We start from the raw sequence: 12115 nt of genomic DNA on the forward strand, positions 1-12115 counted from the left end.
CCGGGCGTTGGGGGGGGGGGCCCGCCGTGGGCTGGGGCCGGGCGGGGACCAGGAGGCCGTGGGCTGGGAGCGAAACGCTCTCGGGGTTCCCCAGGCACCCCCAGCCCTGGTGCCCCTAATTCCCAGCCCTTCCCTCTCCGGCGCGTTGCTCGCGCTCTTAATTAAATCACTGCGGTGTGTTCTGAGGAGCTCTTTTTAACTCCAGCGTTTCTATTTTGGCATCAGTGTCTGCCACCAATGAGAAATTTGCACTAAGCCGGGTTGTGTTGGGTTTTTTTCATTGCCTCTCTTGTATTGCTTTCTCTTCTCATTAGTGACATTATTTTTAACCTGCCGTTTAATTTAGGACTCGGGTTGCAGTCAATCATCTTCCTTTTAATCAGTCGGGAGAGGCTGAGGCCCGCAGGCTAGCCCTTCTCTTGCCCTAAGCGAGCGCCCAGCATCCCCGCAGCCGCCCCCGTGAGCGCAGCAGGGACACGCACAAGCCGCGGTGACATTTGTAACTGGCGTGACAAAGGTTACGCTGTGACTCAGTGGCATTTTGTTGACACCAGCTCACATGCTGTTGATCTCACGCAACAGGCTGAGCAAAAATTTTTGCCCGGCTCCTACCAAAAGACCCAACCGACTGTGTGAGAAGCAATTCGATTTAGAGAATGGTTCGCAAACGAGATTTACCCAGTGACAACCGCAAATTCAGACCTCGGACACCTGGAAGACCGGCCTTCAACCGGACACTGCTGTGACCCGGATCTTCTTATTTTAACTCACGTCCTTTTTCAATAAAAGCTGCCTTAAATCATCACACTTTTTAAGCCATGGTCCCTTTTGTTTGTTTTCAGCACCTGTGGCATAAAGTTGTGAAACAAAGACAAGGCACACAAATGTGGAGACCTGGCAATATCTCCTAGGCAGCGGAACGCTCTCTTGCACACTGTGAAAGCTTTAAATCCCAACTTGTTAAATCTGGAAGAATCCAATAGGACAAAGTGGCAAACCAGCCTTTTCCAACGCCGTACGTGACATCGCTCTGTCCGATGGGGAGCAGCTGTCCAGGAGACGAGGGCAAGAGTAGGCCTACAACCAGAAACACGCGCCCTGGTTCATCAGTAGAACTGCGCGGTGCCACTAGATGTCACGGTGGAACAGCAAGAGGAGCCCGAAGCGTGGCTTTGTGCTTCTTGCTATAATTGTAAAATGCCTTTAAATGTATCTCGGCACATCCATAGTGTCTCCATACCGCTTTGATCCTGTGGATTTCAAAGCTCTGCGCAGTGCAAAGGGACGTTACGCAATGCTTCAACAACAACCGCAGGGAAGCCCCGCGCAGTGAGCTGATTTCTTTAGGGTTATGGGGCTTTTTTTCTTCTTCCCTCCCACCCCCACCCCCCCACTTGAGCTCCTCTCCCAAGGCCACACCAGGGCTTTTAAGGACTCGAAGCCGGCAGGCGATGCACTGAGATGGTCTCTCTCACGCTCTCTCGGGATGAGTATCCTACCCTGTCGTGCTTGTGCCAAGCCCTGTTAAATGCAGCTCGGCTTCACCATTGCTTAGTTACACAACGTACTTCTCCCCCGGGTCATAAGATTTTCTCCCTCAAGAAAGACTGTGAAGAAGAGGATTAGGAGCGAGTTCACTTGACTCAAAACTCCCCGCTGCCGCCATGAGCCCTCCTGTTTGTGCCTCAAGTGCGGAGCCTCAGACCTCTCGCACGCATTGCCCCCTCCCCGTTCGTTGGCACTAGTGCTGCACACACCAAACCCGAGCAACAACACGAACGTGCTCATCCTCTGCTCCTTCCTTCCCTGTCCCATGTGGCAGCTGGGTTTGTGCCCGCGCTTGGCAAGCCCCCGCGGTGCCTGTCCTTGTGCGGGGCACACGTGCATCCCTCTCCCTACTGAGCCGAGCTGGATGCACGGAGGCAGGTGCCAGCAGAGGACTGGCCATCCCCTTTGGAAGCTGCTGGGAATCGCACCCGCTGCTGCGTCCTCATGGCTGGGCTGAGCAAAAGCGAGCAGTCACTTCGCCTCCCAAGTGTGCCTCCTAAATTAGATCAGTGATATTTTGTTTTCCCTGTGATTTACAGGTGCTCAGTGCTCCCTGTGCCTTCACCACTCGAGGGGGAACCGTGTCCGCCAGCCTCGGCCTGCGAGCGTCGGTGGGAGCGCCGAGGCATGCCTGGCAGCGCAGAGCCCGTGCTTAGCCGTTACGTGCTGGGACATCCCGCTGCTGCTTGGAGTCACCACAAGGGAGAGTTGGGCCATTCTTTGTCCTCACAGCAAATTTTCCAGATTTTATTGGTTTAGTTTTAATATCTGTTTTTTTGCAAGCTTCTGACTGTGACTGAACCTCTGGATTGGTTCTTTTCTCCTTTTTTGGAGAAACCATGGTCTGTCTGGTCTTTGCTTCTGTTTTTTTTTAAGGCTTACGAAGTTTTTCACTCCCTTTGCATTTCAGGTTTCATTCCCCAACTTCTTTAACCAAGTTCTTAGTCATTTAAAATCATTATTAAACATTTCTTTAAAGGCTTAATTCCCAGTTACACAGTGATACAGCCGTACATATTGTTCATATCTGAAACACCCAGTCCCCACCCAACCCACCAAAATAATGTTTCTGGCAATTTCAGCCAACCCTGTGCTTGTGTAAGGGTATTAGAAGCAAGATTTAAGGATAGTCAGAAACCTTAGACATTAATGTACATACACATACAGACAGATTTAAAGCTGCTATGGCATTAAGGCTCAGGGAAATGACAGGACTGGTGGAGAATAAAGACGGAATGAACTAAGAGTCAAGCCCAACATTCACCTAGGTTTAAACTAGTTTACGCTGCTCACTTTGAGCCTTTCATTGGATGTTTGAATGCGGAGGAGGTGGTCTCAGCAAAGTCAAAGTCACAGGGAGAAGCAGTTTCTGTTACACCAGGTTTTGTGCTGGCCTCATGGAAGTCCCCGTGTGAGAGTTTGTAGATGAATTTTAGGATAAACTTGAAGCTCCACGTTATGAAGTCTGAGCCTGCGTCACCCAGCGCTCACTTTGTGCCCATGGGAAGAAACATGCAGCACAGAGCCTGATTCACCTCATCCCGGGGCAGGTGTCTAAGAATAGTGCAGACAAATCATCCTCTGGAGATGCCTATTGTGTCCTACCTACTGTCAAAGGAGCTGAGGGTAACGAGCCTTGAACCCGATCATTTCCAGCCGTCTAGTGTCAGGCAAGACGAGCACATGAGGCGAGGTGTCTGGGGCCCTTCCTTTCGTTACCCTGTTCTTGATGAGCTAAATCAAGCCTTATAATGAATTGCACAGTTGCAGGGAACTTCACTTTTCTTTTGACTTTAAATCATGGCTCTTTTCACCAAATCACCAGGCAGGAATTGCAGCACTGATAGTGTACAGAGGGCTGGGATTGAGGACGGGTCTGAGCCACCTGGAGCATCCCTGAATCACAGTGCAACCACTTATCCCATGGGTTTTCAGCCCTGCAGAGCATCCCGCAGGGACTCGAGGGGAAGCTGGCTGCCTAAGAAGGAGATTTTTCAGGAGGTGTGAGCACACACACATGCACACAGATGCCTGCGCCTGCAGCATGGAGCCAAATTTGATGGGGGGGGGCTGGAAAGCGGCATTGATATTTGGGAGAATGGTTATCTGCAGGGGAAGGATCTGCTCAGGCAGCCAAATCCATTTGGAAATCAGGCACGGTGTGCGACTGATCTTGTTTTCATTTGTTAATTTAACATTGTTCCTATTTGTAGGACAAATAAATAATTTCTGAACAAACAAGTCGGAGAACTGGAACCTGAGGGGGGTGGTACATCAGCTCAGGGACTCATGGTTAAGAAGTCCAATAGATTTTGATAACAACTGGAAATTGTTCAGTGGATTAGTGTCTAAAGCCAGTTTGGCTTCAAGTAATGACAAGCCTGAGCTGCACTGCCGTGGATCCAAACTTCTCCCCCTGAGGGTTGTTGTTGCTTGTGTTGCGGTTGTGGGTAGAGTCCCCAGGCTTGTGCCGAGTCCCCTCTGAGCTGCGAGACGTCCAAACCCAGAAAACTGAGCAGAAAAGGGCCCGCCTTTGCTTTTTCTCCAGACATCTGGCTGCATTTCTCTCTGCCCAGGTCTGTAGTCCCTCACTTTGCTCTCCCGAGCCATGAAACAGGCTCATCCTGGGGACATGGGGCAAATGGATGTAGTTGCCCGACTCCTGCATAAGGCCATGTCCTATCTGGGTGTTCGGAGCCAAAAGGCTTGTGTGGATCTTGCCCCAGTTCATCTCCTGCAGGAGCTGGCTCCTATGGGGAGTGCACATGCTGTTAATGAGATGATGGAGATGGTTCACCTGCATACCTAAGAAAAAGATTATTTTGCAAAGACGAGGTCTACATTTGTTTCTGCAAGGCTTTTTTTCTTTAGAAAAAGCTGGCCCCATGCAGAAGACTGGATCAAGGTGTCTGGATTCTCCCTAGGTTGTGTTTTGGCCATCAAGGAGAAAGCCAGAAATGCAAATCATAACCGGTTACACTTACGTAGCACAGGCTATGCCCTGTGCACTCTTCATGGTCCTGAGACACGGCCAGTCAATTAGAAACTCTCTGTTGACTTGGATGGGCTTTCAACCAGACGCTATACAATTCAACAGAGTAATTAGCAAAGCTGTAACTAAAGAGGTCTCCATGGAGATTGACAGCATCACCTCCCAGCTGGTACATTCTCTGCCTCCTATTCTAAATTTGTTCTCGCTGTCTTCCTGGCTCTAATCCATAAGGTTAGCTAAATCTTCCAACACTTGTGATACATCAAAGCAGTGGAGAGAAGGACAAAGGCAGTTGGGAGGGTGCAGAGGAAGAAATAACCCGGTGCCTTAAGGAAAGCAGCAGAAACTGTTCAGACATACAGTCAGAGTTTTGAGAATGGGATTAGGCAGAACAGCACCTCTGCCTGCCTGTCACTTGCAAATTCTTGCTAATACTTTAGGAGCTTATTGGAGGTCAGCACCAAACACCCAAACAGACTAATCTGTATTATAGGCACATAATCAAAGTCACAAGGTTTTACATAATATATATTGGTGACACAAGAAGTGTTTGTTCAAATAATTTTGTCATCAAGATTAGTGGCCATGAAAGCCTCTACTGTGCACTAACCTGGTTTTCTATGGCCATTGGTACGCCAGATTCCTCAAAGAAATCGGGAAGGAGCTGAGAAAGTACAAACCAAGTTCTGAAGCAGTAACGGTGTTCGGTTTATAGCCGTGGCAAAGTTAAAAAAAAAAAGGAAGTATGTGCGTGAGCTAGAAAGGGTTGTGCTTAAGCTGCAGTTTAAGGCACGCGAACATGGCTATAGATACAATTTTTGCATCTGTCATTTTTTTCAGACAGTTTTGGGGTTGCAGCAGATCACACCTCACACTCACACATCACTTTTGTGGCAACAGCAAGAAGGAGGGATTTAAAAGACAAACTGGTGTCGTTGACCCACTTGTGAGCTTTGTGCTCCCCTTCAGAGAGGTGGAAGCTGTGGCACAGAGGGACTAAGTGGTCTACGCTCATGGAATAAGTCAGTGGCAGAGATAGGAACGGATCCCGTGTGGGAAACAATTCCATATCAACAAATCTGATTGATTTTAAAAGGAAATTAGTTTATGGAAATGTTTGGAAACGTATGGAAAAGTCTGATTTCTCCACCCTGCATAGGGCTTTGCAACTACAGTGTTAAAGAAACGCAAAAGAAAAATGTGTAAAATTACAAAAGAAGAAACACAAAAGAAAAATGGATTCACGACCATTTTCTTTGTGATGGGGAGAGACAAAGTCACAGCTCACGCCATGGGTTGCAGAGATGATGTAAAGATTCTCCAGGAGCGTAGGCCAGCCTTGTTATCATGGCTGACGCACAGCAAAGCTCAAGGTTTTGGGGGGGGGTACCCCAAATCCTCCCGTCTCACTGCAGGAGTTCACCCCACCGAACTGAAGTACCTAATTAGGAATCCCATTGCCCTAAACTTTCCCACAGTCAACGCGGAAAGAGCAAGAGCGATGCCAGCCGGACATCTGCAGAAGAGAAGTCAGAACCCGGGAGGGCTGAATTGTCCTCTAGATTTCCCGCAGTTCACATGCTGCTACCATGTGAACCCAGGGCTAAAATCACTCTGGTGGCTTTTACAGGACTCCTGAAAGCTCATTTATGGAAGCAGAGCTGACTCAACTGGCCTTCAGGTCAAGAAAAATCAAGCACTGGGTGGGATTTCCAAGCGTGTTTGGCTGTAACCTTACCCCACTCCCCTTTGAAGTCAGCAGAATATTTACCGTCGACTTCAATCAGAGAAAAATCAGGCCATTAGAGAACGTGTTTGAAACGCTCACCTCTAACGATGCTCCCGTTCCTTTGTACCTCCCTGCTCAAAGGCAGCCTGCTGCGTCCATCATTAAAACACAATCCTAGCAATTGGTTAGGTAACGCAACGAGCCTGAAGTGCAGGCCCTAGAGGCACAGGAAAATTATAACGATTAAACCATGTGAATCTCTTAAACATTACCTACAATCGCTCTGCCGGCCATCGGCCACCATCGCATCAGGCAATCAAGGAGCGGTTATCTTCAAAACTGCCGTGGAAAAGAAAGTGCCGCATCTCGGTGAACCCTGCTATGATGTAGGCTGCAGGTGGACTCCTCACACTGCAAACAATAAAAGATCAAAATAAAACTGTACATTGAATTAGCTGATACCAGAAAGAGCAACAACGAAAAAAAGCCGTTAAATGCAGACAAACATCCCGTTGCCAGGGCAGGCCGGACTGGCTTGCTGCTCTAAAGGTAATGGAAGGAGATCATCGCTGCTTTGCAGCCATCGCTCGCATCCCTAGCCTGTGTTCAGAGCTGCTGCCGAATGAATGCCAGGAGGGGAGCACCCTGTTTATACCAGATCTGCATTTCGTTGTCTTCGGGCATTTCGAGTTACGGTGTCAGTGGCCCAGAAGAGATGTACTGACTCTTTCTGATGGCCGTCATCTGGTTCCGAGCAATGCAGACCATATGATGTCTTGCATCTGGTGGTAAAAGAGTACCCAGGGCAAACTGAAACAAAACCCTTCGCCTTTGGCAAGGCTGGTAACGTGCCCAACTGACCGGGCAGGGTCTGCTTCTGGCAGGGGTCATGCTCTGATCATGGGCAGAGGACAGGGACTGTGTGACAGCCAGGACTGCTGACAAGCAGCAATGCCAAACGAAGGCAATAACTCTTCAGTTAAAAAGAATTTTGTCCTAATTTAGATTTAAATTCCAAGAAGACGGAATTGACACTGAAAGGATTTCATGATATTTGTAGGAATAGAAATAGTTCCATTTTGTGAAAATTAATTATTGTTTATAGCTAAGTTTTGGATACCAAACCCTCTGAGGAGCTCTGGGACTTCCAGGTTGTCTGGAGAAGCCAGCACTTGTTGCCTGAGGAAAAGCCAAGTCACTGGGAGCTGCTCTGCATCTCCTGGAGAGGCTCCCAGCCCCAGCGAGGGCTTCCAAACTTCAACAGATTCACTCGTTCGGTGATGTCTCACAACGAAGAACAAAACCAGGCAAATCTGCAGCAGTTTTAGCTCACCTCAGGAACTCTCAGCTCAGACCTCATCCACTGAAAGGTTCATAAACTTCCCAAGAGGCTCAGCTCAGAGTGACGGTGAGCTGATACCTTCACTGCAGTCACGGGGGATTAAGGCTTGTAGTACAAACCTGGAGAAACTCTGGGTTTTCAAGGAAGAAAGATGAGAGCTGGGAGGGGTTTAAATTAAAATTACCACAGCAGGTTAAAACCTTACTATTTATTTCAGTTGAATCTCATCACAAACAAAAGCAATGTGATATCTCTATACTGAATTAGGTTTTTGACAAGCAAATGGTGCCCATGGGGTTGGAGCAGGGTCTCGGGACTCCAACCTTTCACGGCTGTTGCTGTGGGAATCTCAGCAAGTGATTTCCTTCCAGCTTTAAATTCCTAAAAGTAAATAAGGGAGGTTAAATTAGGGTCATCTGCAGACTGAAGTGAATCTGTGCAATGGGTTTAATAATATTCATTAGCCTCCCGCAGCAGTACATTAACTAAATTAACGCACGTTCCTGGAGAAACATCACCAGCTTTGGTGAAAGATGTGCTGAGCACTCGGCCTGAGCATCTGCCAGGCCCACACCTCACTTTTATTCTGAGCTTTCATTCAAATCAAGCTGGAACCAAGCAGAAAAAAGGAAGATCAACAACAACAACGAATGTACTGGTTCAAGACTGAGGTTAGCACTCTATGGCTTATACAGGCACAGCAGTGCTGTAAGGCTTGGGAACGTCTCCATTTGCACGCTGTGGATTTGGTGCCAGTTTCCTAAAGTCACTGAAATGAACCCCTAGTTACTAAAACCTGCAACAAAGTGGGGGTGCTCAAGCCTCTCTGCTGCAGCCGTGCGTCCGTGTGGTGCAGTGGTACCCTTGTCCAGCCGGCACACCGTGCAAGTGGATAACTGAGGGGGCCTGACATGAAGAGTGTAGGCCGTGCAATGACGCCACGGTGGCTGTGATTCCTTCCCAGGTTGCGCCATGGATCCCAGGTTTCCTTAACTAAAAGCTTAACTGACGGAGCAGGTCTCGCTCCACATTGAGGGTGACAAAGAACAGGGCTGGAAGGGGCTTTGGGCAGTGACTTAGACCCTGCTGCTCTACAGCAGGATGAACCCATTCCCAACATTTGACCTTTGCAGTCTTGACAATCCAAAGATACCAAGTCCATGGCCTCCCCGAATTATCCATGGATATCTAAAGCTTTGCCTCTGAAAGAGAGAGAGCAAGAGATGGGCCGGTGACAGACAAGCCCCTGAGCCCAGCTTTTCCCCATATCTCACTGATAACTGGTTGATTATCTTCCTTTGTACCCTCTTTGCCTCTTGCTGTGCTGTTTCAGACAGAATAAACCTAGCAATAATGAACCATCATCAAACTGGCAATTGCTTCCTGCCCAGCTTACGCTAGCAGAGAAAGAGAAAGCAAATGATGATTAGTCGTATGCCTGCACTCAAAGATAAAACCCCCGAGCAGAAGCCATCTGCCGAGGCATAAAATAATAATTCTGGCGCTAGCCTTGTCTGAGTGCAATGCCATCAGCTCTCACCGAAACACAGCGTAATGCCGGCCTAATGCTGAGTTCTAGCAGGTGGCCCATAACCCTGTAATAAACTCCCTGACATTATTGATTTTTCCCCCCAAAGTGAGCCCTTTTGTCTAACTACATTAACTTCTGCTTACTGAGCATCTGCGCGTGAGGCAGAATGCACATAAACAGCGGCTCATTTCGGTGAGCAATCGCTGCTCTAAACATGTCCCTGGTTCCCCGAGCCGATCCGTACACGCTGTCATCTGCTCAGATGGGTTATTTCGGAAGTCGAAACCAGCACTTGTTAGTTATGGGTGCTTACAGGGAACCCTGACAAAAATCTTAACTAGGGGGAACTGAAACATGCTTTCACCGCTAATTATGCATACAAATGGCCCTGAAAATAGGACCCAGGCACTCGATTACTGTTGCATACCTTCAGCCCAAATCTGCCCCTGCTCGTACGCATGTGCTTCCGAAGCATGTGGCCAGCGCAGCCTTTGCCTTTGCTTTGATGTTCGGAGGTGCGTCGCACGGTGCCAAAAAATCCTGCTCGCTCGGCCAACCTCACGGCCCACCCTTCTGAGGTGGTGGAAAGGCGTCCGGGCTGGGCTTCCCGGCGGCCCCCAGATGCTGAGCAGGTCCTGCCGAGGTTCTTGGGAGCGGGGCAGCGCTCAAAGGGGAAGATTCGTCCCTTTGCAGACCGAAGCAAGCTAAATCCGAGGTCCCGAGGCATCTTCTGGATTTCTGTGTGGGTTTGGAAGCAATGTTACTGGTTGAGGCAAGCGGTTGGCAGCCGTGCTCCAAAAGGGATCTGGCAGTGACGTTCCCTCTCAAATGTCTGGCTATCAGCTTTAAGCGCAATAAGCTTTACATACAGCCTGGAACACTATTGTTTTCTAAATGAGACAGGGTTTTTTTAAGCACTTTTCTGTTCAGGCATTACATTTGTAGCTGTGCAGTGACAAGGAGGCACCTAGGGACCGTGAGCTCTGGTGGTGGGGCTGAAGCAGAGCCCCCGGGGCTGCCTGCATGCCCAGGTCCCTGCAGGCAGGGCTGGCTTCAGTCCCCTCTTGGGAAGCAGGGGCAGATTGCTGGGAAGCAGGGGCAGATCGCTGGCCTGGGCGGCACAGGGAGTTAGTACTGGGTCCTGCTGCGCCCTGCGTGCAGAAGGAGGGAGGCCTCAAGGCCCAGAGTCTTTGCTTTAAGCTAAACTTAAAGGCAGAAGAGGTCCAGCAGAGGCACGCAGGTCCAACCTGCAACTCCCGGGCTTGCCTGTCCCGGTGGTGGGAGCTGCATCCATTGCACCCCCAGCACAGGGAGCGCCCGCTCCGGCCGTGAGCCCTCGCGTTAGGGCTCTCGATGCTGCAGCCAGCGAGGCACCACCCGGCAGCGATGAATCACAGCCGTGCCTGGGGAGGGGGTGGCTTGTGTTTGTGTTGGCAAAACGGGCTGCGAGTGGCGGCAGGCCCAGACAGCACGAGAGGCTGAATCTGGAAGGGCCCCATTGCCGAGGCAGGGATCAATGGGAGAGGGGAGGTTTAACATCGCAGAGTGACGGCTCCTGCCAAGAGCTCTTCCACAATAAAACCAGCAAATCAATCCACCATCCGCTGAGTAACTCCAGATGAGGATTGCTCGTTTTGCCTAATAAATACGACCAACAGTTTGCTGTTCCTTTAACGGTAGTTTAAGAAAAAAACCCAACACAGCTATACTGTCCAGAGCATCAGAGAATCCCGTTCCCCTCCTCAGTTAGAAGGGGTCAACACTTGGCAGAGCAGAAAAGAGCAGGGACATCCCATAGGAGCTTGGGAAGGGTAAGAAAAAGGGCAAAGAAATTATCATTTACAAACCCCAGCAACAGTTAAGCCAATTCTAGATGATCGGCCCTAACCAGGACCCTGGGCATCCTAGGAGGGCTTTTCAGGATGGTGGTGTACTATTGGAGGGACATCGGTGGAGCACAGACCTCGTGTCCCCGCTGCTGGAGCAGATCTGGGATGTTGCTTTGTGCCATCACGGCTCAGGTTTGTCCATCTGAGATGCAGAGAAAGCTCATCCCAGCTCACCATCCAACCAACTCAGATCAATACCTTGGTCAGAAAGGGGATTTTGGGGTAGTAGCAGGGTTTATTCCAAGGCTTGAACTCATTTGGGAAGATTCTTATCACATTAGCATCTGACGTGGAAGAGACAAGATAAGCTGTAAGTTTGGTGTTCATAATAGATTTGTAGAAAAAAAGTGAGTGATGCTTTATAAACAAGAAAGAACAGAAAAACTATGCCCAAGAACCTTGACAAAGACCCCGATTCACAGCTGGCATCAGTTGGTGTTGTTCTGGAGACCCCAGTCAGATCCTTTGAGGTCAGTGGAGCTCAACTAATTTACACCAGACAAGAAACCTCAATGAAACCCAGGAGGTTCTGAGGGCATTAGTCAGGCAGAGAGAGCTTGGCTATCCCTGCTGGGACAACTGAGGTCCCCACTGTCCCCAGGCCAACCCGGGGCAGCCCGCGTACTGGTGTCCCCTCCAGGGTGTGCTCCTCGGGTTGGGTGACAGCATGTCTGGGATGTCCTGGCAGGGACGGGGCAGCTGTCGAGGGTTACACAGAGTCCTCGCTGCCTCCTCTGACCTCAGGAGCTGCCTGCCCGCATTCATGGGGAGATTTATGGTGCTGTTTTCCTCTCTCTCCCGGCTATGTTCAAGTGGCCAAGGGACTGATCCTTCACGGGGCTGAGCACTCCCTGTTCCTGGAGCGATGGGAGTCGGATGGGCACAGCGTCTGTCCAGTTTCCATTGGATTAGGCCAGGATTTGATTCCCTAAGAGGCTTCCCATGCGAAAGTTTTGCTGAAAGCCCGATTTCTCAGTTAACACAAGTTCCCTGTGCCTCATTTGTAATGTTAGTCTGGTGACCTGACAAAACCAGCATTGTCATTAATGACAATTGCTATGCCTTTTCCCCAAGCTCCTATGGG

General features: G+C 49.6%; 1 protein-coding gene across 1 annotated transcript in view; it reads right to left on the bottom strand.

Annotated features, from left to right (window-relative positions):
- Positions 1 to 9869, bottom strand: part of LOC104125351 (ankyrin repeat domain-containing protein 40) — a 17265-nt gene extending 7396 nt beyond the window's left edge. The window contains exon 1 of the mRNA XM_035893388.1: positions 9570 to 9869. Within this exon, the coding sequence (XP_035749281.1) occupies positions 9570 to 9869 (300 nt within the window). The remainder of the gene's footprint in view (positions 1 to 9569) is intronic.
- Between the last annotated feature and the right edge of the window lie 2246 nt (positions 9870 to 12115).

The sequence above is a fragment of the Egretta garzetta genome, unplaced genomic scaffold (genome assembly GCF_000687185.1).
Source record: "Egretta garzetta isolate BGI_Z169 unplaced genomic scaffold, ASM68718v1 scaffold34, whole genome shotgun sequence".
NCBI lineage: Eukaryota > Metazoa > Chordata > Aves > Pelecaniformes > Ardeidae > Egretta > Egretta garzetta.